The sequence below is a fragment of the Aristolochia californica genome, unplaced genomic scaffold (assembly GCF_029961685.1).
Source record: "Aristolochia californica isolate CCGP_79_NKW_82.1479 unplaced genomic scaffold, dmAriCali1.0.hap1 SCAF_11, whole genome shotgun sequence".
NCBI lineage: Eukaryota > Viridiplantae > Streptophyta > Magnoliopsida > Piperales > Aristolochiaceae > Aristolochia > Aristolochia californica.
The window spans coordinates 47,930-75,295 of NW_027181782.1; the positions used below are offsets into that span (position 1 = coordinate 47,930).

Sequence of the window (27,366 nt, forward strand, 5' to 3'; positions counted from 1 at the left end):
TCCAGCGAACTGCTTATGAGCATACAAATGAGATAATAATCAGCTTAAAAGAAACAGATAAAATAATATACCAAAAAAGTCATATATATACAAATGTGATATGATTTTAGATGTAATATTAGATGCGTATCAGACTCCAGGGATCACCAACCCCAAAAAAAGGGTGGAGCTAAGAAAAAGCAACGCACCTTTCGGTCCTACGCGCTCAGGGTTCAAAATCAAGCTCGTCCGTCGGTTTCGGGTCTGGCCAATTGGAGAGACGCCTTCGTTTGAATTTCGAAATGGCTTGTAAGCTAGTCCCGCGAGCCACTTATATATCCATGACATACTCGTTTCATTTGTTTTGGTTTGTTTAAAAAATCAAACCATCGTTACAGTCACCAAAAGGCTCTTTTTAGTTTTAGAGTGGAAATAAATCCAAAAGATGGCGAGTCGGTACCGTGTGCCGTATTGCTGTAGCGTGCAACATAAATTTCCGGAAATCTAAAAAAGGAGAAGAAATAGAATAAGCCCCCATTTGTGTTTAGTGTCGTGATTTTTTGACTCGTGAGAGGTGAGACAACAAATTCAACAATATTTTCTGTGTTTATTCGTTGCCGGCGGAGCGGCACCAATCCAGAATCCAGACCCAAAAGAGAGGAGGCTTCCTCGCTTTGTCTCTGCCTGCATTTCGTAGTTACGTCAGAAGATAGAGGCCGGAAAAACGACTTCACAGTGGGAGGGACGGAGTCTTTGAGTAGGAAAAAATGTCGTCCGAGGACGAGAAATTGCTGAAGGAGGCTAAGAAATTACCATGGGAAGAACGATTGCTTCACAAGAACTGGAAGGTGCGAAATGACGCCAACATTGACCTCGCCGCTCTCTTAGACTCTATTACCGATCCGAAAGATCCCCGCCTCAGGGACTTTGGTAACGTTTCTTTTCCCCTCTCGATCCGATCTCTCGGTCGGTGCTCTCGTTCAATTCAAGTAGACGACTTTCCTTCGGTTTTTATCTTGTCGTATTCTTTTCCCTGGTTAATCTCTGGTGCTGGTGGTTAGTTCCCAAATACTTCAGATCCAACCTAACTCTCGCTCCTCGCTCTTCCATTATCGGTACTAGGTCACATTTTTAAAAAGACGGTCGCGGATTCCAACGCTCCTGTACAGGAGAAGGCCCTCGATGCCCTAATTACATTTCTGCGTGCAGCCGATGCCGATGCCGGAAGGTTTATACACGTTCATTCTTCTCATGTTCTTTGAATCTTCGTATTGAGGATCCGCTATGCTTCAATTTGATTCGGAATTTGCAACTCTCTGACAACGATTTTATCTGCGTTTTTTTTGTTGTTTTTGTTTTTTGTTTAGGTACGCGAAAGAAGTTTGCGACGCCATTGTGGCAAAGTGCCTCACCGGTAGGCCCAAGACGGTTGAAAAGGCTCAAGCTGCCTTTCTTCTATGGGTGGAACTGGAAGCCACCGATGTTTTTTTGGTATGTTCTCCTCTGAAATGAATTTTATTTTCAGTAGATAACATTGTTGCCCTTGAAGGCATTTTGTCTTTCTTCGTCCAATTTGCATGCCGCTATGCTTTCTCGGTTCTGGTTCCGTTACTCCCGCGACGCTCCTTTTCTTCTGTGGCAGTTCAGTTTGAACTTTCTTATTTTTTACGAAGGGAATGGCTTTTGTTATGATGTAAAGGCTTAGTCCGTGTACCTGTAGGCTTTTGACACTTTTTTAGGCCTTTGTGGCTATACTTCTGACAGGCATTCTGCACTTAATCCGAGCTTAGCAAATGGAAAGGAGAAACCAAAACAATGCATTTGAAGCCATTTCTCTTTTCAAGCCGTAAAGAGGGATCAAATATCTCTTACTTTAAAACAAAACCGAGAGGCTCAGTTGGTTCGGAAAGATAAAGATTTGACTTTAACATTCTAATGTCCATGACATCGTTGAGCACTTAAGAACAAAGTGCATTCTTCTGATAAGAGTTCATGCAGTTTTTCATCTGAAATGTACAATCCACTCCATGTCCTTGTTACTGAAGGTACTAGATTGAGGAAATTGATATTGCTCAATTCCCAAATGATTAATTTTTTGCTGCTTGAACAATGAGATTTTATGTCAGTCTGCAAGCAATGTGCATAGTCCTAGTTCGTAGCCATGGCAAATCTAGTGTTTGGCTGAAGCTGATTCAACTGTTGGGGACAAATGTTGACTCTAAACTGCTAAGAAAAATTATTTGTGCATAGTGCATTGGTTTTCTTTTGTTAAAGTCATGCATTTTTCTCCATATTCATTATTTTCCAAAAGGTAGTCAAACAAACAAAGTGAAAATAGGAAATGTAAGCTGCAAGGTGTTGATACAAAATAGCCAGTTGCATTTAGAATAATTTATTTATTTGTTTTTTGATGGAATGTGTGAATATTTATTAAAAAACAAGAGGAGAGAGACAACCTAACGTGATGTGCCATTCTCCACAAGAGGCTTTGGAAATGAACCTCTTTTAGCATGATAGTCCACCAAGTGATTGGTGGATCTGGGTGTGTTGGTCCATTTACAATTTAGGTAAGAAGATATATTACAAATTTCGAAAAAAAGTATCCTAGTGTTGCAGGGGGTGGGAATTTGCTTTGCACACAAATCAATGACAACCTTGGAGTCTCTTTCGATGATAAGGTGCCCAAAGAGATGGCCCGGAAGATCAAGAGGACCTGAATCAACCTCACAAGCTCAGCGGTTGTGGAATCAGAGATACTCAAAGGGCCAGCAAAGGAGTTGAGGAGGGGGGAGACGACATTGTCATATTTGGGGTGCGAGAAGGCCCAGCCATGGCGGCAATCAGGCGCCAATTCTCCCGAAAATCAAAGCTGTTGAGGTGGAGGAATTCCTTATTCGTCAGAAGCTAGGCAGAGACCTGCCTAGTGATATTCTCAGCAAACACCTCAATTGGAGAAGCTTTGATCTGGAATTTCTGGTTATTTCTCTCTTTCCAGAAAGCCCAAGTGATTTGACCCATACAACTGGAGATGAGTATTTTTCCAAGCTTCGGGAGACGAGAGTTGGTGATGGAGTGGATCATGGATGGCAGGTTGTTGGGAACGCAAAATTGTATTCCAATTTGGTTGAGGAGGTTAGCCTGTATGGCTTGAGAAAATTGGCAATGGAGGAGGACATGGGTGGTGGATTTAGGAGATTTGCATCCAGCAGATGAGTTCCCCGCCTAATGAGGGTGTCAGACGTGAGAATTTTGTTTTTACATGCACACCATGTAAAAAATTTGGCATGGGGAGGAGTGAGCAAAGACCAGGCTAGGGCCATAGGGTAGCGAGGCTGAGAGGTATTGAGGCCATGAAGAAGATTGTAGGCAGAAGCCGTAGTGAATGAGCCTTTAGAACAAGGGATCCAAATAAGGGTGTTCGGAATATGGTCACGAATTTTAATGTTTGCAAGGCAAGAGAGGAGGTTGGAGGCCAATAAAGCTTTAGAATCCGTGAGAGTTTTAGCGGAGTTTAAGTTTCCGTCTTCCAGAATCAGACCATAAGTCTGCAATGGGGGCATTTTGGAGTCTGGAAAGGTTTGAGATGGTGCCGAAACATTTGTCTAGAGGTTTGTCCCTCAGGCACCAGTTAGACCAGAATTTAGTAAGATGCCCATTCCCCGGATAGCAGTTGATTGCCATAGAGAATGTGGGAAGCATGAGGGAGATTTTCCTCTAGATAGGTGACAAGAGATGGCGGTGACCATCTTCAATCCACCAACCATTCATCTTGTTAGCCTTGGCAGCAACAAGGGCCCTCCAAATCAGATCTGGTGATTAGTTGAATCACTAGATCCATTTGATGTGGTAGGCTGGGTTGGTCTTTGCAATGTCTTTTATACCGAACTCGTCGAGATGTAGTTGGCACACGTCAGCCCACTTTACGAGGTGATATTTTCTTTCTCCATTGGTCCACCCCAAAGAAAAACTCCTTTTGAGACCTAAACGGTTTCTGTCAGAGGCAAAATAGTGAAAGAGGGATAGGAAATAGTTGGGGATACCGTGGAGGCGGGATTTTATGAGGGTGAGTTTATCAACCTTGGAGAGGAATCTACCCTGCCAGGTGGCCAGACGCCCCTCCAGACGTTCAATCACATGCTGCCAACTGCTTTTAGGGGGACTGCCTGAAGTCAATGAAAGGCCTAGATAGGTGTAGCGGGGATTAACAATTTTACATCCTAGATATTCGGCCATTGCAACAGGGACATTCTGGTCAATGTTGAACCCAAAGATGGAGGACTTAGCCCAACTCACTTTTTACCTGGAGGAAAGTTTGAAGAGATTAAGTAGTACCTTTTATGTGGGTTACTTGGTCCATCGTGCCCTCACCAAAGAGGATGGTGTCGTCTGCATATTGCAGAATGACAATATCTTTGTTGGGATCAACAGAGATGGCTCTGAGCCAAGCAGAAACCAGGAGCTGGTTCGAAATGCAGCCGCGCATCTAGAAGCACTAGCGAGTGCCAAATCCCATTTGGCCAAAGAGGTGGTCAAGCATCTTACAATTAACCCGGTCAAACGCCTTATTGAAATCGAGCTTAATGACGATTTTGAGGAGGTTGTCTCGGTTGAAGGAGTCCAAGAGCTCATGAGCTGCCATTGCCGAATCCAGGATGTTGCGGCCTTTGATGAAGGCACTTTAATATGGGTTGATGACTTGTGGGAGGATCGCACAAAGACGATTGGCAAGAATACGGACGATAATATTGTATGAATTGGTGGTGAGGGTAATTGGCTTGAAGTCTTGAGGGTGCACCGTGTTGGTTTTCTTGGGATTCAAGGCAATGAAGGACGTGCCAATGACCCGATGCGTGATTCCACTCATATGGAAGTTGTTGATGAATGCATAGACATCATTTCGGATGATCTCCCAATGGCGTCTAAAGTACTTCCTGTTGAAGCCATCTAGCCCTGGGGCACGATCCTTCAGCATCCCTAGATCAGCCAGGTTGATTTCAGTGGAGGTAAATAGGAGTTCCAGCCGATCAACAAACAAATCTGGCAATGCGGCGGGAGTTGGTGAAGAACAGGTCGGTTGAAAGTCTCCTATATATACAAATCTTTAAAATACTTAACAAGAGTGTTAGATATAGAGAGCCTATTTGTGATCATCTGATCTCCACTACTTTGGAAAGATGATGCTCTCTGCCTGTTCCAGTTTCATCCCGTGGGGGCTTTGGAATGAGTGCAATAGAAGACGATTTGATGCAAAAAGCGAATCTTCAGACCGGGTTGCGGACAGAGTGGTAGGTCATATATCAACTTGGGCTTTTAAAAAAGAAAGCATTCTCTACCTATCTGGGTTCCTACATTCGTGAAAACTGGAGAAATTTGGCTTTGATGCACATTGGGAAAAAGCCTCCGGTCATGCAAGAATGGACCCCCTCTGATCTTGGTTATCTCAAGTTAAACTTTGATGGCTTGTCCCTTGGTAACCCTGGTATCTCTGGTTTCAGAGGACTTATTTCAGATAATTCCGGAAAATCAGCTCTTCACTTATGCCAACCTCCTTGGTATATCCAACTCTACGACTGTTGAGCTACATGGTCTCCTCTCCGGTCTTCGTGTCTTCAGAGATAAATATAGCAGGGCCCTCCATATTGAAGGGGACTCAAAAGTGGTGATAGGATGGTGGGAGAATGCGTCTTCTCCTCCATGGAGGCATTGGGATACTTTTAAGGAAATTTTAGAAATTACCTCAATTGTTTCTTGCATTTGGACTCACATTCCGAGACTTGCAAATTCGGCGGCAGATGTGCTTGCCAGGCAGGGAGCTACCTTACAATCGCTGGTTGTAAGGGATATGCGCCCCCAAATTTTTGTAATTTCTCATGTTTTATTAATACATCTTTATCCAATTTTGTAATTTCTCATGTTTTATTAATACATCTCATGTTAGCTCTCCTTCCAGCCAAGGCGATGGCATGGAAAGACATGGTGTTTCCATCACATCGGTCAGTCAACGAAATCTGGCCTGTTGCTTCCAATTAATAGTTTCATTGCGCATTAAGTCATGAAAATCACGATTCAATTAATTTCGAAGAATTAACTCAGGGGAAGAAAGAGACCTTTGTTCCTCTAGAAGATTGACCTCCAAAATCTGGTTGCGAACAAAGTCTTTTCAGTGAGCAGCAGCAGCACGACGGTTGCTAGACCAATTGCAGATGTTAGCTTTCAGAGCTTTTAACTTAACAAGTAGAGATCAACTAGGGGTGGGATTATTTGGGATTTCTTGTTACCAACTGGTGAGATTAGTAGCAAGAATAATTTATTTATGACAGTTCATTTGGCCAACTTATGTACGTAAGAATTGCTAATTTTAAGAACCAATTGTTAGTCTATCAATTCGATGAATTATGGATTGAATATTTATATACTAAACAACATTGCAAAAGTAAATATCAACTTTTCTGAATCTCTAAAATGGGAGGAAAAATTCATTCTTTTTGATGTCAACAAATTGGCGTGAGTAAATTGAATGCTGATTTGTTAACAAGGATCTTCCCCTCAATGGAATCTCTTTCTCATTATGCTTGAAAAAAAATTAATTTTCCCTAGTAAAGTACAAGTAGTCCTGTATTTTTTTTTGTTAAATTTCAATGGAAATAGAAAACAATAACAAGGGGAAAAGGTTAATATTCCTGTTTTTTGTTTTCTTGGTTACAAATTTAGATGTTTAAATAGATAATTTGGAAGGTAGAAAATGCATTGTTGAAATTTAATTTCTATTAAATACAAGTATTCTCTTGATTTTTGGGTCCCTACTGATCCTGTCCCTTACAATGCCTCAATTTATGGAAGCACTCAATTGGCTCAATCTTTTGAATAGGAGTCTTGGATGTCATTTTAGAAGTGGTCGTTCGATAAAATATTTGTTTGATGAGTGGATTAGTGATTGGTTTTAGCAGCTGGGTTGTCCTTTGCTTTTCAATGCAGGAACCATTACATTCATGTTTTTTTATTCTTTTGTGGATGGACATTGAAGTTTTAGGGATCATGGTTTTCCGACTCGCCAAGTTGATTCGTTACTCAAGCGAGTCGGATTGGATTTTGTACTGGGTGAGTTGAGTTGTAGGGAGGGACTTGGCTCTTTTGTTCTGGCCGAATCCCTTCCAACTCACCCTTAGTCCGATCATGGGACCGGTAAGTCTCAATCCAACTTGGATTTTATTGTATTCAAGTCGAAGCCCGAGTCTAAGTTGGAAAACCCTGTTGCATTTTGTTCTATGAAAGTTAGTGCATGTTTATTGATGACTAGTTGGTCTGTTAGTTTGAATGTTTTGGGTTAGTACATGTTCCACTCGTGACTCCCCCTCCCTCCACCCGCAATACTTTCTCTGGTATGCTTTTAGAGGTACAATTTTAACAATAGACCAACTTATTTGTAGAGGTTATATTGTGGAGTAATGAGCCCAAGCATCTGAGTATTTGGGCGTTATATTGTGGAAATTTGGTTTGCATTGTTGTTTCCCTGCATATTTCCCAGATTTTGTGGCACAGGCTTTTAAAAGTCCTTTATTAGATCCTAGAATGGTTTTGAGGAGCACAAGTTTTTCAGTGTGTGGGTCTTGTAGGAAGAATGGAATTGTAGAGATTCTAGAAATAAATGCCAATCCATAGGTTGGTAGAGTGTAAGGTCCACTATACTCTGTGTTGGATTAGTAAGTTCCCTTTCTTTAAGCTTATAGTCAGTGTGGTGTTATAAGGGTATTGGATGGGTGCAGCTAGTTTTTGTTCTCCATGGAATGTCTTCATATCTCAATGTAATTGGGCTGAATTAAATTTTAACAGCAGCTTAAGGGGCAATCTTGTCTTCATATCTTTGTCAATTTTCTGCTTCTTTGTTAAGTTCTCAACATTTGAAAAAAAACCCTTGAATCAATACGCCTGTTCATTGAAGGAATGTGAAGACAGGAAAGAAAAACTGAACTAGAAAGTGCCACGGGAAAATTAAGGTTCATGTATGGTCTCTTTTTCTAATAGTATATGATAGATGATTACCTATCTCCTTAATTTCTTTAACATGCGAGAGACTTAGAATCTTGCTTTACTGTAAACACATCATTGATTTTAGAAATTTTGGATAATTTATTTAACTAATTCTTGTATATTAAGGAATGTGGATTTGCTTTTTTTTTTTTTTTTTTGAAATATAAAGGCATGGATTAAAAAAATTCATCATTCTTTTGTACAACAGATAGTTTAATATAATTTCCAATTTTTGAAATATAAAAGAAAGAATGACTATTCTCAAAAGAGAAAGAATGATGAAATTTCTAGACTTTGTGTGATTGCTAAAAACTGCTAATATGAGAATTCCCCCAATGCAAATCTATATTTGCTCATTTTCACTTAATTTTATATTTTTGCTGCTAGTTTTCTTTATGCCTGCTCTCTGAGTCATAAGGCTGCTGGGTTCATACTTAGTATCATTTGTTATTCTTATGGTTGTCCAATGTGATTCAGTGATAATTACTTGTTTCTTTGACTTTTCCACTTTCTCTGTTTTGTATATGAATCTTTCTTTATTTTTTATTTTTTTATTTTTATTTGAGTTGTAAGTAACCTTTCTTATGTTGGGTTTACGACACTGCCCCTCCAATTTTCTCTTCTTATAGATGGTATTTTGCTTCCCACCACTATCTAGTTGTTTGATTCCACCTGCACTGGTTTTGTGCTCCTAGATAAAATCCCCACTATTAGAAAAAGCATTTCTAAACTCAGGTTTACAGGATTCAATGGAGAAAGCAATCAAGAATAAGGTTGCCAAAGCGGTTGTTCCGGCTATTGATGTGATGTTTCAAGCTCTCAGGTTTCTACTTGGTGATCACACCTGCATTTATGGTTTTTCTTATCTTTAACTTTCAGCAGTCGTGAACTGATTACAAGCAATGTGACTATTCTTATTCTTTGTATGTAAGTGAATTTGGATCAAAGGTTGTCCCACCAAAAAGAATCTTGAAAATGCTTCCTGAGCTTTTTGATCATCAAGATCAGAATGTTCGAGCATCATCGAAAGGGTTGACTCTTGAACTTTGTCGCTGGATAGGAAAGGACCCTGTGAAGTCAATTTTATTTGAAAAGATGCGAGACACCATGGTGAGCTCAATACTATATATTTCAATGTAATTTTATTTTCATTCATTTTTCGAATTATGATAATTCTCTTGTATATGAGCTGTAAGACTAAGAGGGACAGCTGATCTGGTTGTTTGTAATTCACTCATGTAAGATGTTTTTCTGAGGTTTGAAGCTTCCGGTCTCCCTTCTGTTGTGTAAGTTTATTTCAATCTATTAACATTTCCAGTATTTAAGATAAAATAAATTGCATCCATAAGTGCAAAAGGTGTGGTCTTAAAGCTGATCCTGGGTACAATCTGTCATGGATGGAGACGCTCTTAGTGGTCTTGCCACCTTCCATGCACTAGTGTCTAGGATATAATCCTTAATGATATCTACTTTTCCTCTTGATACATGCTCTCTCCTTGATAACCACCAAACCAATATGTTTATACTACATCATATGTTTCTCTAAGGTTGTGATATGCAACCATTTCAAAGGAATGTTTCTGAGGTACATGTTGTACTGTTTTCCACTTGATGCTTCTCCAGTTGTCTACGAGAGAGAGTGCATCTATAACTAATTCCTACGCAGTAGAACTTGTTTGTGCCTTATCATTGTAGCCTATCTTCACCTTTTTTATTACCCTTCCAATAAATTAAACTTTGATTGATTAGTTTAATCCCTTGATAAGCAGCTTTCAGTGTCTCTTTTGTTTCTTAGAATTCGCTCTCGGACTATTCCTTTTTACGTTGGTTCATTCATTATCTTCAGGATTTTGTGAATGGCACTGCAAACCATCAAAAACCAACTTCTGTCTTTCCTTGTCTTAGTTGGGAAGTTGTCTGGCGCCATAACCTTTTCTGTATCATGTTCTTTTTTTTTTTTTTTTTTTTTTGAGCATATTTCCTGTATCATGTTCTACTAAAAGCTTTTTCCTTTTGATAACATTTGTTCATCTCTAAGAGGATTGGGTGTCTGTTTTGATTCTTTTGTGTAGTCTTTGTAAGTTTTTTTTGTTGAATAGTTTTTTGTTGAAATAACTTTGACAACTTTCTTTGATTGAATTACCATGCTCTGATATATTTGATGTGCACAATGTCTTTACTCTTTCGCACGCTGTGTGTGCATGCGTGTGTGTGTGGCTGTCTCTATATCTGTACATGTGTGTGTATTGGCATTTATTGTTTTCCTGTTTCTTCCTCATGTCTTTATTTTTTTGAAACCGAAGGAGGGAGTTATCATTTTCCTCATGTCTTTAGATCTTGCCTCTTTAGATCATGCGTTTGATTACATTCATTTAGCTTTATTAGTTACCAGCTCTTGTAAGCTATAACTTTTCTTATTTCTGAAAATTTTAATGTTTTAAACGAGTACTCATTGAGTTTTTCTCTATATGAAGAAAAAAGAGCTTGAGGCAGAACTTGTGAATGTCTCTGGCACAGCTAAGCCATCACGTAAGATACGGTAAATTTTGTTCCCTTTTGCTTTATATGCCATTCTTTTAATTTTTTATCTTGTTATGGTTGTGAGTTTCCACAGGCCTGCATTGACCCATTAATAATCCTATTGTTTTTGGTTTTACGAGCAACACCATTCTTGAATATTTCTTGGAGTGAGACAACCTTTATTTACTGTTTAGGTTACTGGTTCTCAAGGTTCATGTGCTTTGTCATCATTGATGTTTCAGTAGCATAATAGCAAATTGTATGCGAAGCATGCCTAGCTAGCTTTGTTTTGGTTGTTAAACTTGCTGAACATCACCTTATCATCATGCTAGATAAGATATATCTGACCTTTTACAGTGATTTATCCAGTGTTAGAAACTATGGCTGCTTTGCTGATGACACTTTTGAAGTCTAAGAAGTCTGTGACTGCTGAGTGTCGAATGCCTTTTATGATGTGTTGCTTTAACTGAAAAATACTGTTTTACAAAGATTCAGATTTATCATTTGCATTTAATTTTGATGAGCTTTTGAATGAAATAAGAAATTACTGGAAATATAAATGATGGCATCCGAAGCTTGAAATGTGAAGCATGCCAGAATATTGGGTCTTCCAAGGGTAATGACTTTGAAGCCATCAACTGAATAGTTATATATTGCTTTGCTCATGATCAAAGCATTAACAGTATTTCATGACATGCAAAAATGGAGAAAACAATTGATGTTGCTCAAGAATGACAATATGATATATGCTATTATTATTTCATGCATGGAACCTTGCTGTAAATTTGTGTCTGTGATGTATGTCAGTAAATGAGATAACATTTTTCCTTAGCTTGATGTTTGTTTCTCTGGTTAGTTTCATTAGGAACTGCTAGTGTAACCATATCACCAAGATTGATCTTGGTGTATGAGTGTGTCTGACAATGCTGTTCAGGATTCTTTAGCTAGGGAGGGTTCTGCTCATCATTGCCTTGTGGTGGTAGCTCCGTTTTGCTAGAGCTTAGTTAACTATTGGCTACATTTCAATAGTTTTTTTCTTTTCCTTTTTGTTTTTTTGCTTCTCCTATTGTGGTGTATTCCATATTGGAGAGAAACTACTTTGAAACTTAAGGTGCTGATTTCCTCGATCAAGTAAAGTGGGATTGTTTATCTTTTTTTAGATCCCTAGAAAATTTTCTATGCATTGATGGCTTATTTATTTTATTTTTTTGAAATAGTGCTGAGTTATATTAAAAGGCTCAAAAGAGCAAAATTACATGGAGGGGGAACCATCCCAAACAATGAGAGATTGCAGGGATGTTCCAATTTTAGCTAATCTATTAGCTGAGGAATTGGCTGATCTAGGAATATGATTCCATGTACATGAAATAGTAGATACAATGTTTGTTATAGATGAAATGGTGGGCCAATGAAAGGGAGGGAGGCCGTGCCAGAGCACCAACTAATAACAACTCTAGAGTTCCCTTCAATAAGCAGTTTTCCATGAAGACGGTCCTTGAAAATTTTTAACCCATGGAGAAAGGTAGTCACTTAAGCAATGTTGGAGTCAGCAATACCAACCGGCCTTTCATATGAAAGAACAATCTCTCCTCTGTGGTTTTTGAAGCCTCCACCCGCACCCGTTGGCCCCGGGCAACCCAAAGCTCTCCTGTCAAAATTCAACTTGATGCAGTTGATAGGAGGAGGCTCCCATTCTTGCATCGAAGGCACCTTTTGGTGACCCGCCATATGAGCCAAGAAACTCCAATTCCAAAGAAGGGATATGCCTACCTAGGGGGATCATACCCAGTGCGCAATAGACAATGCTTTCTAGGTTGCTGAGTTTGAGGTTGAATCACCGGTTGTTTCTCTCTCACCATAGACACCACTGGATATGGGCAAGGCAACCAGAGAGAAGTAATTTGCTGATTCTAGGCAGTCGAGTCCCCAAAACCATCTGGAAAGTGCCGAAAAGGTCCTGATGAAGGCCCAACCGAATGTCAATTTTCCGAAAGATCTCCATCCAAAGTCTCAGTAGCAACAGTGAAAGAGTAAATGTTGAACGAATTCCTCACAAATGCCGTATAGAGGGCAGGTACTATCAGGGGCAGTAAAACTCTGCTTGTGGAGGTTTTCTTCAATGAGGATTTGTTCCCTAATGGTTGTCCATATGAGATTTTTATCTTATTTGGCGCGGAGAGTTTCCAGGTAAGATTGGCCTTGTGCTCAGGCATGCTGGGGTCATCCTCTCTAATGTGGGAATAAGCTGAGGCAATCGAGAAGATACCGTTGATACTAGGCTTCCAGATCAACTTATTGTCCACCCGGTCTTGAATGATGACAATGCTGAGGTTGGATACAACCGAGTAGAAGGCTACGACTTCTTCATCATTCAAACCTTGACTGAAGATTGATTATTCCATGAATCGGTCATCAAACATGACAAATCCATAGCAACCCTAGATGGCATTGGGTAATCCTTGATAAGGGGGCGGGGACCACACCACTCATTAGTCTAGAAGAGAAGAGTTCTCCTATTCTTTGGATAGAAAGAAGTCGTGGCCTTGAAAGTGGGGAGCAACTTGTACATGAATTTCCATATTGGGGACAAACATCGGGGAGCGCCTCCCTCTCTCCACCAACGGCCCGAGAGCTGAAGTGAGAATCTCACTATCTCCCTCCACAAGCCGTTATGCTTGAAATTGAGATTCCAGATCCACTTAAGGAGGAGGGCATTGTTAGGGGGGGTTAGTTTAAAATGAAGTGAGATGAATTACTCCCGTATTACTTAGTTCATTAGATTAAGGGATTAGTGTAGAATGAATTACACTTCAAGTGAATCACGTCAATTCATTCACTCTGGCAAAATCGGCAAATTTAGATTCGGACCAATCACTTGCGCGCCCCCCCCCCCCCCCCCCCCCCCCCCCCGCGAAAAAATTTCCTCCTGCTCAGCCAATTTTTTTTGTCTTCTCCCTCCCCTTCCCCCCGTCGGCCTTCCTTCCTCTCGGCGTACCGTCGCAGCACTGCCTCCGCTGGCCCGCCATAGTCTCCTGCCTCTGAGGAAGACGATGGATTAATTATTTTTATTTATTTAATATATTCATTTTATAATTACTATATTAAATTAGTGATTTAATAGTCATAATTAAAATATTATTAAAATAAATATTTGATAAATTGTTTGGTTTTATTATCCCATTGCTATAATTAATTAAACTAATGGCTTCAAATTTTGTGACAATATACTATTAATTAATAATACATAAAAATATATATTATGTTATTGATAAATATATATTTATTTATTATATTAATTTTTTATTATTGTATTGTATTAGTTGTTTTTAATGTTAAAACATATCTTATGTTATTAAAAAATAAGTTATTTATTTATTATTATCGCTTATGTTATTTTTTATTTTTATTTATTTATTTTTAATAATTTATTCTAGACACACTTAATTATTGTATTAATTTATAATAAACTATAATTTAAGTAATATAATATAGTTTTACATTAATTAGGATATTAAAATATTCTTATACTACACGTTAAATCACTTATAAGTGTAGTAACCATGTTTATTTTGGTTAATTATCTGTTTAGGTATACGTTCTATTTAAGTATATTATAAAAGGTTACTCATTCTCTTGTTTATATCATACTTTTCAATTGGAGGCACTAACATTGGAATATGTTTTCCAGTGCACTTGAATTCGTCGACACTAACACCCAAGGATGAGTTGAAGTTGAATCAATTTATTTAAGATTAATTGAATTTTTCACTTCATTTCAAGTTCATTGCGGACTATAACCCCCCCTTAATGTTTTTCATAAGCCGGATGCCTGGACCACCCCTAATCCGAGGTAGGCAAATCTGCTTCCAATTGACTAAATGATATCTAAAAGTGTCTTTGGAACTTCTCTAAAGAAAACGCCAACGGATAACATCAATCTTAGAACACACCGAGGCCGGACAGTGAATGAAGGACTTGAGATAATTTGGCAGCCCGCCAAGCGTGACTTTTACAGAATATGTCTTCCGCTGCGGATAGGAGCTCGCTCCTATTCTCGAACTTCTCAATAAGGGGGGGACCAAAGCGTAGCCGTGGGGCGACAATCAAATAGAGGGAGGTCTAGGTATGTAGCTGGTGTGCTGTCAAGAAAGCATCCCGAGAAATCAGCCATATCTCGAAGAATTCCACTGTCAATATAGTACCCAAGTAGAGTGGTTTTCTTCCAATTAATATTCTGCCCCGAAGCCAACTCGAAGTGACCAAGGACAACCCTCAGATTCCTGTTCTAATCCATGTTGTCCTCACCAAAGCAAATGGTGTCATACGCAAACTGAAGAATTGAAATGTCAAACACCTCAAAGTTTGCGCTAGGGAGGAGCCACCCCAATTCTTTGGTTGAGTATATCAGGGAGGAAAGATATTCAGCCACCACGTTGAAGAGCAATAGGGACAAGGGTCTCCATAACGGATGCCACGAGTTTCCTTAAAGTAACTACACACTGTCCCATTAAGAAGCATTGAATAGTTGGCTGAGGAGATACAATTTTGGATCCAAAACCGCCACTTGTCTTCAAACCGCATTTTTTCCAGAAGAGTGTCCAACAACTTCCAATTAACACTGTCAAAGGCCTTCTCAAAGTCAAGTTTGAGGATAAACCTAGGGAGCTTCAAGGCGTTGAAGTGGTGAAGGAGCTCATGGCATGCCATTGCCGAATCTACAATATTCCTCCCCTTTATGAAAGCACTCTGCTCCCGATGTCTAACAATTGGAAGCACCGCCTGGAGATGGTTGGCGAGAAGATGAGCAATCACCTTATATGTGCTGGTGGTGAGGCTAATAGGCCAAAAATCTGAAGGTTGCTCTGCCCTATATTTCTTGGGAATAAAGGCAACAAATGCATCTCCAATACTCCTGAAAGCGATGCCACGGTGGTAGAATGAATGGTCCATGTCAGTGATGCCTTCGCCAATGAAGGGCCAACAATGACGATAAAATTCGCCATTGTACCCATCCGGACCCGGGGCTCGGTCCAAAGGGAGGCCCATAACAGCTTTCTCAATTTCTTGGCTGGAGAAAGGAAGCTCAATAAGATCGGTGGCCGCCGCGGGGATAGCCAAAATATTAACACTTTGGAAGATAGATCGAATATGCTGGCATTCAGTACAAAGACCTGCAAAAAAGCTCATTAAAGTGTTAGAAATAAGAGATCGGTTCAAGGTAAACTCACCATTGATACAAAGCGAGGTTATCCGGTTGGCTCTCCTCTTGGCTGTGGCAATGACATGCAAGAATTTTGTGTTCGCATCCCCTTCCAAAGCCACTTGATAAGGGCGCACTACTTCTAGTGCACGAGATCACTGTGAGTGAAGGCTTGCAATTGACCTTGAAGGGCATAGCGCTTAGCTGTTTCAGAGGGGGTCCGAGATTGGACTCCTCATCAGAGTCAAGGGTGGCCACCTGGGAAAGGACGAAGGCTTTTTCAGCGGAACGAGAGGATTGACGCTCCATGGACCATGAGCGCAAAAGGGTGCTTGAGAAGCCTGAGTTTCACCAGGAGGGATCACCCACTCGGGCCGACAACAACAATCTTCTTCCTAAAGGATTGGAAAGAAGAATCAAAGGTGTCATCTTTAAGCCAAACATTGTTGAATCTGAAAGGTGGGGGTTCCCAATTGCCGAAGTGAGTATCCATTATGATTGGCCAATGATCCAAAACTGCATGACCAAGAACTTTGCCAGTTGCATTACTATAGAGCCGAAGCCAATCCTCGTTGGCGAGGAATCGGTCAAACTTTGACATGATAAGGGGTTGTCTATCAGTGGACCAAGTGAAAGTCTTCCCAAATAAGGCGATTTCATCAAGATCCCAACACCCAATGAAATTGGCAAAAAGTCTCATGGAGGTAGTGATCCTTCGAGACGGCGAAGACTTCTCATGGCAAAACCGAGTCATGTTAAAGTTCCTAACAAGCAGCAAAGGTATTGCCCATCTCTGACAGATCAAGAGAAGGTCGTCCCAAAAAAGGTGTCTCACATTGTGTCTAGTGGGACTGTAGATTCCGACAAGTTACCAGGTGTTGCCTGAACACTTGTTTCACAGCTTGAAGCCGAGAGAGTAATTACCCCGGAAGCTCTCCATCACCTCTATAGTGCCAGTGTTCCAAATAAGGAGGATACATCCCACCGAGCTCATGATGTCAACAGTAATCTAGTTGGGTTCCTTCAGAGGCCAACTGTCTCGAACCAAACTAAGGGGGAGAGAAGCGACCTTAGTCTCTTGAAGCACAACAATGTTGGACTTGGTAGAGGCAAGGAGGCTCTGAATAGATGCATGGCGCCACAATGATCCAATTTTATGAACGTTCCACGAGAGTACAATCATTGATCATTTCTTTGTTTCTTTGACTTCTCAGAGGGATGGTTATGCTCAAGAAGACGCCCTGAGAAAACAACGCCCATCACTTTAGCTAATTCCATCATCTGCGCCCAAGTTTTTGGGTCAAACTTGTGTTGTTCGGATTGTAATGCCTCCAGAAAGCGTTGTGATTGTTCACTTTGTTCTGGAAATACAAATAGATCCGTTGTTGGCTCATAGGGGAAGCAAGTTTGAGCACTTGTGAGACGGAGGAAGAGGCCATGGTGTAGCCAGACACCAAGGCCGAAGACTGTGCAAGTCTAGTGCACAGCAATAGCGGTGGCGGTCAAGACCAAGTTCAATGGCACGGCCCAGAGGGGCGCACACATATGGCCAACCCGGAACCAGCTGCAAAGGAAGAAGACATACTTGCGCTTGCCAAACGGATGGCCAAGCAGCAAGGCGCGCAACAACCCCGACAGCTGGCCGAGACACAAGGCAGCACGCCAACAGGCACGCAGAGGCGGGTCAAAATGGGGTTGCGCGCGCCAGCAGAGTCCTGGCGAGGCGAAAGGGGGTTGCGCACGCCAACAGAGTCCTGGCGGGGCGAAATGGGGTTGCGCGCCCCAACAGAGTCCTGGCGGGGCGAAATGGGGTTGCGTGCGCTAACAGACTGTCCTGGCGGGGCGAAATTGGGTTTCCAGGAGTCCGGCGCCAGCAAGACTCCAAGCGCTCGCGCGACCAGGGCGCCTCTGATGCCAGAATTCGAATTTTTCGGATCTGGAGGATTTCTTGGCGTTTTTAGAGATTTCTAAAGCCCAAAGGGGAGAGGCTATAAATAGAGGGGCCTCTCCCATTGTAAAGGAGTCGAAAAATCTTTAGCCTTCTTTACTCTTTTAGTGTATAGAGAGAGTTTTTAGCCTTGGCCTTTAAGAGTGTTTGGCCACCCTTTGTAATCTTGTATTTTCAATACAAAGTAGGCTTTTCTCTTCTATATCTTGGTCTTTTCGTTGTCCCTTTTGGCTTGCAACTTCTTGTGTGAAGTATTGGTGGGAAGATCCGAGGTTTAAGGAGGCTGACTAGTTCTTGGGAAGAGCTAGGCTGCACGAGGTAGATATTCCGCTTGGCTAGACGGACTTAGCCTAAATCTAACCACGTGACAATTGGTATCAGAGCTTGTTAGCTTGAAAAATCAGCTTTCAAGACTGGAGGAGTTCGTACGTGACATTGCGCATGGCCTACACCCTGTCCCTAACTTGTCCCAAAGGTTTTTGGACATCGTATATAGTGCCATGGCAGTGATGCGAATTGAAATCCAGAGAGTGGACGGAGATGTTAAGACCATCGAAAAAGGAGTGGGGGCAAGACTCACCCTATGCGAGAGAGCCCTTGCGAATGGAGAAGGTTCGCAAGGAGGTGCCTAGACCGGTTCTGCTGGGAGAGACAGCAGAGAGGCGCCCGATCCGGTGCTGCTTTCCAGGAACTCCTGGGAAAGGCAGCAAGAAGGTGCCAGTTCCAGTGCTGCTAGGAGAGACAGCAGAAAGGCGCCAGATCCAATGCTGTTTTCCAGAAATTGCTGGGATAGGCAGCAAGGAGGCGCCAGTTTTTGTTCTGTTGGGAGAGACAGAAGAGAGGCGCCCGATCCAGTGCTGTTTTCCAGAAATTGCTGGGATAGGCAGCAGGGAGGTGCCAGTTCCAGTGCTGTTGGGAGAGACAACAGCAAGGCGCCAAATCTGGTGCTGATTTCCAGAAACTGCTGGGAAAGGCAGCAAGGAGGTGCCAGTTCCTGTACGGCTGGGAGAGACAGCAGCAAGGTGCCAGATCCGGTGCTGCTTTCCTGGAACTGCTGGGAGAGGCAGCATGGAGATGCCAGATCCGGTGCTGCTGGGAGAGACAGCAGAAAGGCGCCATATCCAGTGTTGCGTTCCAGAAACTGCTGGCAGAAGCAGCAAGCCAACCATGAGTGGGTGGCGTATGGTGATGGCGCGCAGACGAGGACATCTGCATTATGGCGGTGGGAGTATGAGACGAGAACATTCTGGCTCGACAACGGATACTTCCATGCTAGCAAGCTCAGCCCAAAGCAAGCTCGGTGGCAAGTTTTCTTGGCCGAGTTTGACTTTGAGATGAGGTACAAATTGGGGAAAGCCTATGCTGTTGCAATTGCCTTAAGCAGAAAAACGGATTCTGCTATGCCTTTTGATGGAGAAAAGGGCACAAGGGTATTGGCACATATACAGCACGCATCACCAGATTGCATTGCCGGAACACGCTCAGAAACGGAATTCGTGCGTGCAGCAGAGGCAAAGGTGCGTGTGGCGCTATGCGAACAACGCTGAGTAACCTCGAGGTGTGAGGCAGCAAGCGGCAGACCCTTCACGCACATCACGCGCGATGCGGTAGCGGCTGCGCGAGACGGATATACGTGCAGCACATGCGTCGGCACTTGCTTCACGCGCACCATGCGCAGTATGGTAGTAGCAGAACCTGATGTGGTGCACGACGCACACATAGACGCAGGATACATGCGCTTTGTACAAGGCGTGCCTGCGCATATGCAGGACCATCTTGTCGCAGAAACGGAAAATGCGACTTGGCGATTACGAGTCTTAGCAGCAATTACACATGTTAATGCTTCGTTGCTAGACCGGATTCACACTAGACTTCACCAAGACGCCCAGACCTTCAACATTGTGCAAGCTGCAACTTTGGGTGAGAGGAGAAGACTATGGCTTGACGACGGATTGCTCAAGACCAAAGGTAATCGACTTTGCGTGCCTAAGTACGATTACCTACGGCATGACCGCTTGAGGGAATGCCATGCTTCCTTGTGGGGAGGACATCCAGGCCAAAGACGGATGTTGGTCTTGCTCTCTGGCTAGTACTATTGGCTAGACATGGAGAGCGATATGGAGGAGTTTGTGTACACATGTTTTATCTATCAACAAGATATGATGAAACAAAAAAAATTCGGAGGCTTGTTACTGCCTTTGCCCATTCCAAAACGGCCGTGGAGTCTATTTCAGTGGACTTCCTTTCTGATTTGCGCAAGAAAGACGGGCTTGGGTTTATCATGGTAGTGGTGGACCAGGTTACGAAGCACGGAACATTCGTAACAGTGCCAAGTGATTGTACAACAAAGGAGGCTGCTCGAGCATTCAGGGCACAAGTGGTAAAGAATTGGGGCGTGCCCACAACGATCATCAATGATCGTAACCCCAGATTCACAAGAAAATTCTGGACCGAGTTATCTAAACTATTGGGAATTACTGAAAGTTTTTCCACTAGTTTTCATCCTCATACTGACGGCCAAATGGAGCTTATAAAGACCGAGAGGAGCGCCAAAGGGGCAAGCCCCGGAGGACGCAATACTTGGCAAAGCGGCGGGGTCAACCGAAAAGTTAGGCAACATGGCAAGACACTGCCGAGTGGTAGCAATCCGAGAAGGAGGTGGCCCACTATCGCCAAGGGTTGCAGAAGAGGGCGTCTGCCTTATGGCGGTGGGAGTATGAGACGGGGGAAGAAAGCCATGGTGTAGCAAGACACCAAGGCCGAAGACTGTGCAAGTCCAGTGCACAACAATAGCAGTGGCGGTCAAGGCCAAGTGCAATGGCACGGCCCAGAGGGGCGCATGCATATGACCAGCCTGGAACTAGCTGCAAAGGAAGAAGACATACTTGCGCTTGCCAAATGGATGGCCAAGCAGCAAGGCGCGCAACAACCCTGGCAGCTGGCCGAGACACCAGGCAGCATGCCAACAGGCACGCAGAGGGGGGTCAAAATGGGGTTGCGCGCGACCAGGAGTCCTGGCTGGGCGAAATGGGGTTGCGCGCGCCAATAGAGTCCTGGCGGGGCGAAATGGGGTTGCGCGCGCCAATAGAGTCCTGGCGGGGCGAAATGGGGTTGCGCGTGCCAACAGAGTCCTGGCGGGGCAAAATGGCGTTGCACGCGCCAACAGAGTCCTGGCGGGGCGAAATGCGGTTTTCAGGAGTCCGGCGCCAGCAGGACTCCAGGGGCGCGCGCGCCAACGGTCCAGGCGGGGCGAAATGGGGTTGCGCGCGCCAATAGACAGTCCTGGCGGGGCAAAATGGGGTTTCCAGGAGTCCCGCGCCCGCGCGACCAAAGTGCCTCTAACACCAGAATTTGAATTTTTCGGATCTGGCGGATTTCTTGGCGTTTTTAGTGATTTCTAAAGCCCAAAGGAGAGGCTATAAATAGAGGGGCCTCTCCCATTGTAAAGGAGTCGAAAAATCCGTAGCCTTCTTTACTCTTTTAGTGTACAGAGAGAGTTTTTAACCTTGGTCTTCAAGAGTGTTTGGCCACCCTTTGTAATCTTGTATTCTCAATACCAAGTAGGTTTTCTCTTCTATATCTTGGTCTTTTCGTTGTCCCTTTTGGCTTGCAACTTCTTGTTTGGAGTATCGGTGGGAAGATCCGAGGCTCAAGGAGGCTGACTAGTTCTTGGGAAGAGCTAGGCCGCACGGGGTAGATATTCCGCTTGGCTAGACGGGCTTAGCCTAAATCTAACCGCGTGACAACTTGGCTCCCCTGAAGCAACTGCCAAGGTTGGGCTTTGTTCCGGTGTTGGTTGGTGGTTAGGGGGGAGGGGAGTATTTTGAAGGCGGCCTTGAGGAATTTGCTCGCTGGTCCCAGAGAAGGATTCAACGTTCGATTGATAGGTTGGGGGGGGGGGGGGTTCCCATGCTCGTGAGGGTGTAGGCACTGGGGCGTTCAAAATTAATGAAGGTGAACGCGCATTCGTGGGACATGCGGAGGGCTCCAGAGGGGAGGACAATAATGGTGTGGTTATTTCCAAAGTAAAGGTGGGATGGGTGTCGGTTGGGGAATGATAGGGGTCTGCTGGAAGTTTGAAGGGTTAATTTCGGGGGGAGGTTTGGAGTGGTGAGGAGACTTTTATTGCATGTGGTGTGGGGGATAAAAAGGCGAGCGTGGCAGGCTAGGGGACAAGCATGTTGAGGGGCTACTGGGGCAACATCACTGGTCGTGCCAGGGTTGCATGTGGAGGGCCGGGTTTTTTTGGAGAGGAGTGGAATTAGATGTGATGTCCTCAGAGAGCTGGCAGTCTGGAGCAGGGCATCTCGAGATGACTCGTTAGAAGTATGATTCGCCCCGTGTCGGAAATCCGTCAAGGTACTAAAGGTGATTCAGACCCAGAATCGGGCGTTGTCAACAATGATGCACCTGATGTGCTGTCCTTCGCAAGAGCGAAGGGGGTTGACGAGGATATAGGCCTCATCCAGTCGGTGCCAGTGCTTAGTGAGGGGGTCTAATACACTGATTGACCCGAATTCGGCGATGATGATCGAGAAGAAGACCGTTGATTGCCATAATTCCACCGTTAAGCCAATGATGGTTGTCGCCCATTGTCCAAACTGGCTGGAAGGTGTCGAAGGAAGTCACTCTGAGATCCCAACGACTCCAGAGGGGTGGTGAGGCGGGAGGACGAGGGCTGCCGCCGTGTTCGGCTGGGTGCAGAAGTGAACGAGCGAAGTTTGGGAGCTCAGGTAAGACATTCTGGGGGTATATGGGAGACTTTAATTCAATGCCTAGTTGTTGGAGGATGGTGAATTTTTCAATTTCGAAACTAGTACTGATGACGATTAGGTGCGCCAGCACAAGATGCCTGTTGTGAAGGAGATTTGAAGGTAGGCGGATGATTTTTGGGTGTTCAGCGGGAGGGACAGTAGGCTTTGACTCAGGGCAGTTGGGGGGGGGGGGGGGGGGGGGGGGGGGGGGGGTTGTTTGATGTGGAGCTCGGGGATGAGAGGGGGGAAGGATGGTGGGGGGCGTCATGACAGATGCGGCTTGCTCGTTGGAGCCGGGGATAGAGAGACGTTGTGTTAGGCCTCCGCCAGCTCGCTCCATCCGAATCTGCTATTCATAGCTTTGGGATGAAGAGGTGGGCCAGAATACATCTATCCTACGGCTAGGTAATCCGGCATTCTTGGCGACCACAAAATGTGGTCACTGTGAAGAAAAAGACAAAGTTACCGTGGTCACCGTGAAGAAAAAGACAAAGTTACCCGACCAAAGCTTGCAAGAATCATCCTTCTCAGCATTGGTAATGCGCACAAACTAGTGAACGAAGGCCGAGATGGCCACTAGCAGCACGCCGATGAAGGACAACTTAGATCCGTTTGCGGAGCTGATACAGACGACCGGGCCATAGATGTAGTTGACTTGCGCGACAATCATCGTGTTTTTTCCATAGGAGAAGTAGAAAAAAGTTGTTGTCGCCTTTGCGGAAACAATGTTCCAAATAGAGTTGTTTTCTTCCGTCGGGGACTTCTGGTGCTCGCCGGCGGGGATGTCGGATGTTTTCGATCTTCGGCCAGAGTTCTGGTCGATGTTGGAAGTGATGACCTTCCTGTTTTTGGTAGTCGCTCAGTGCATGGTCTCGGAGCGATGGCGGTCAGTGTCGCAGTTGCCGATGGCGGGGTTTCCGTTGATGCGGCGGCTGGTAGGGTGGTGTTGGCCGCTGAGCTTGTGCTTGGTGGGGCCACTGGGTCGCGCTTAGTCTCTCGCAGTCGCGCTTGGGCACGCTAACCATCTTCGATTGGAACTATGCATAATCCATTGATGGTTTATTAGAAAACCATTGAGAGACTCTGCTTTTGTACCCTACATAATTATTCGGTTGCTAAGTTATTTTGATATTAGAAAAGAATAATCATAAGACTGGTATAGAATGGTATTATGTATAATACATGTAGGGACATGATCTAATGAATTTAGCTGTTTGATGTTTTTGTTAGATCTGAGCAAGATAAAGAGCCAGAGCAAGAAGCTGTTTCTGAAGTTGTAGGATCTGTTCCTTCTGATGAAGCTGGAGTTGATGGTAAGGAGTACACCTTCTCTATAGCCTGGGTTTGCTTAATATGGTTGATAGGGATATTTGGTGCCAGTCATTGTAGGCTTTTTATTAGTTTTTTATGAACCAACTTCTTGACTCTGAAAGGAATCTTGCTTGTCAGTTTCCCAGGAAATAGATGAGTATGAACTTGTTGATCCTGTTGATATTTTGACTCCTCTTGATAAGTCAGGCTTTTGGGATGGGGTGGTCAGTGCTTTGTCTTTAACTTTAACAAGTTACTATTTACAGTTAATTGCTGCGCATTGTCTGCTAATGGAAATGTTTATGCTGAGTTTGTTGTGTTGTATTTGTTTAATAGAAAGCTGCCAAATGGTCTGAAAGGAGAGATGCAGTTGCAGAGCTTACTAAACTTGCTTCAACCAAAAGAATTGCTCCTGGGGATTTCACAGAAACTTGTCGAGCTCTCAAAAAGGTGTGTCCAAATGTGCCATTAAACGTGCAACATGTTCTTTCATTACGAGGGTAGTCTATTTCCGTCAGTATTGTTCTTTTGTTTTGATTGTCTAACTTAAATTTATATTTATATTGTTAGACTATATGCTAGGAGTTCTGCGGATAATTTAACAAGAAATGGGGTTTCTAGGCAATTGCTTGTTGTGGGCAATATGTTGCCGTTGAATAATCTGCCTCTGTTATTATAAGACATATTTTTTTATATATGTATTTTTGAGAATAAAATGAGAAATTCATTGCAAGAGATAGGAAGAATGAATACAAGTTACAAACAGGCAAATGTCTTAAAGGCCATTAAAAAGAAGGCTGCAATCAAGAAGTCCATTGAAATTATGAAAAATGAACCTGAAGCCTGTAAAAAAGCACAAAAAGTAAAAATATTATCCCATATCAATAGATAAGTAGAACTCTTGACTCCTTCCCTCCCTGGTGTCACTGGCAGCGTTTCCTTGATGTCATGGATATTGTATCCTCTATTACATGTACTTGGTCTCATGTACTTAGAACTCCAATACAACTGTTAACTCTCTTGCTAAATTGGGTCCCTCCCTTCAATCTCTTATTGTTAGGGAGGCCTCCCTTGATGTATTTTCTTGCTTTCCTCTGAAATAAAATCATAATCGTTTAAAAAAAAAAAAGTAGAACTCTGCATAAGGCCAGAAAGGGAAACACCCATCCTAGGAAGAACTTTTGCCAATCCATTAGTGTTTCTCACATTATGAAACTACTGCTTTTTATCACATAAATCTAACACTCCATCATACAAACTCCAAATTCGCCAAGGTGGCTTGAGTCCAAAAGAAAACCATCCAACTACCAATGCTGAATCATTCTCAACCAAAAAGAGGGTTGATAAAATGCTATCTATAAGTTCTTCCATTTGGGGACCAGTGGTCCACTTTTCTAAATATAATATCATTCTCGGCTTTTCCAAGAATTATGTTGGAGGAATTATGGATCGGTTTTCATCTTTTTTTTTTTTTCTGATGAAAAAGAGAATTATATTAAAGAGAGTGGGGAAACAAAAGATTTAACGGGGTTCACTCTCAACAAGGGGAGCTTGAAAGGAGGCACCCTGTTTAGCTAAAGAGTCAGCCAACGAGGTACATGAGTTCATATACAAATGAGACAATGCCCATAATCTGATGATAAGTCGGCCAATGCCTCCAAGGTGGAGGAACACCATCTGATCACTATCTAGGAGTCACCTTCAATAAGTAGGGGTCCACTGAGGTGGACAGTGAAAAGAATGAGGCCCTAGAGGAGCGCAAAGAGCTCAGCTTTAGTGGAGTCAGCAATGGCTAAAGGTCCCACATAGGATATGAGAGTAACCTCACAGGCAGCCACGGCTGCCATCAAAGTAGAGTTTAATTGTACCCGGAGGGAGGGGGGGTGCGGGAAGGGGCAAATAGGTTGGCCAGGAGGTGCCGATTGCTATGGAGGGAATTGCCCATAAAACAAGCGAATTCCTTCTTGGTGTGGAGCCAGGTGGAGATCTGTCCAATGAGGGTGTAGCAGAGCTCATCAACAATTTTGGATTTGTGGGTTTAGGGGATGTGGGCAAGGCAGGCTTGAATAAGCAACTTCCCCAGCTTGGGAAGCCAAGCGCCAAGGATGGATTGACCAGCCGCAATAAGATTATTTGGAAAGCGGAACTTGAGGTTGACTTTGTCAAGATGGTACATCAAACAGTCCTAGCATAGCAGTAGTGTAGGAGAAGGTGCAGGATTGTTTCATCATCAGAGTTGCAGAATGAGCATTGCTGGGTGACGTTATTGTTCTCCCTTCTTCTCAGAACATTAGCTGTTAGGATGCTGTTATAGATGGCACACCAGAAGAAGAACTTGATTTTCGGTGGAGCTGAGAGGGACCAGGCCATAGCAGACTCATGGGGAGCAAGGTTCTCGGACCAGCCACCAATCATGCAATTGGTTGAGGAAACAGAGAATACTCCACTACTTTTAATGTGCCATAGGATTCTATCCATGGAGTGGTCTCTACTTCTGACTTGCTGAAGGAGTTGTTGCTGATTGCTGGACCTCTCCGGGATGTTGGAATCTCTTTTTTTCAACTGGGCCTTTCAGATTCAGAAGCTATTATTGCGTCTCGGCTCTTATCAAACTTGCAGGAAATAGACATTAGACCCACTACTTCGGATAAACTCATGTGGGTGCTTGACATCGGTTTTTGTTTCTCTATCTCATCTGCCTACCGGCTCATCACTAATAGACTCGAGTCACAACCTCCCCACATCAGCTCTATTGCCTAGAAGACGTTGGTCCCCCCAAAGATTAAATTCTTCCTCTGGAGTGCTCTTCATGGTAAGATCCTCACGACAGACAATCTTAGAAGGAGAGGCAATACCGCCCCTTGTAGGCTTTGCCCACTATGCTCCCATGATGATGAAACGGTCCAGCATTTGCTGCTCCATTGCTAGTTCTCGTGGAAAATATGAACTCGGATCCTCCATCGCATTGGCATTACTTTTTGTATGCCTCAACATTTATCGGATGTGGGTTTGTTTCTCCTGCACATCCACATACCCAAGTTGGGGCGTATGATTGCATCGGCTTGCCTTGGGTACATCTCATGGCTGATTTGGCAGGAGAGAAACAAATAGACGTTTCAACTCTCAACATCTCTCTATTGAGGCCATCACGGAAATGATTGTGGGTCAGATCTGGCCATCACGAAAGTGATTGTGGGTCAGATCTCGGCTTGGCTTCACACCAAGAAGGATTTTGGCTCTTTCAGTGGCTCCTCTTTGCGGATCAACTGGCGATGTATTGCACATATGCGGGGAAGCTAGCGGCCTCCTGCATGCATTTCGTGGTCCCCCCCTCCTTGAATTTTGATGGTAGCGCTCGGGGTAGTCCGGGACTTGCCGGCTTTGGGGGAGTTATCAAGGATTCCCTGGGTAACAACCTCTTCTCATACACAGGGCCAATTTGAATTTTTGATTCCACCACTGCAGAGCTCCGGGCCTTATATTATGATTTAACAACTTTCAAAGACCATCTCCAGGACCCCCTCATTATTGAAGGAGACCAGTGTTATTATTCATTGGTGCTTTATTGCTTCTACATCCCCATGGAGACATTGGCCTTTTTATCATCGTGTTTTGGACATTGTGGC

General features: G+C 43.5%; 1 protein-coding gene across 4 annotated transcripts in view; it reads left to right on the plus strand.

Annotated features, from left to right (window-relative positions):
* The first annotated feature begins 417 nt into the window (after positions 1-417).
* The window catches only part of LOC137943898 (protein MOR1-like), an 81,776-nt gene continuing 54,827 nt past the window's right edge, over positions 418-27,366 (plus strand). For all 4 annotated transcript variants that reach the window (XM_068789328.1, XM_068789326.1, XM_068789329.1 and 1 more), the window contains exons 1-9: positions 418-909; positions 1,102-1,207; positions 1,347-1,470; positions 8,751-8,830; positions 8,940-9,117; positions 10,482-10,546; positions 23,660-23,742; positions 23,879-23,964; positions 24,077-24,190. In XM_068789328.1, the coding sequence (XP_068645429.1) occupies positions 747-909; positions 1,102-1,207; positions 1,347-1,470; positions 8,751-8,830; positions 8,940-9,117; positions 10,482-10,546; positions 23,660-23,742; positions 23,879-23,964; positions 24,077-24,190 (999 nt within the window). In that variant the 5' untranslated portion in view covers positions 418-746. The remainder of the gene's footprint in view (positions 910-1,101; positions 1,208-1,346; positions 1,471-8,750; positions 8,831-8,939; positions 9,118-10,481; positions 10,547-23,659; positions 23,743-23,878; positions 23,965-24,076; positions 24,191-27,366) is intronic.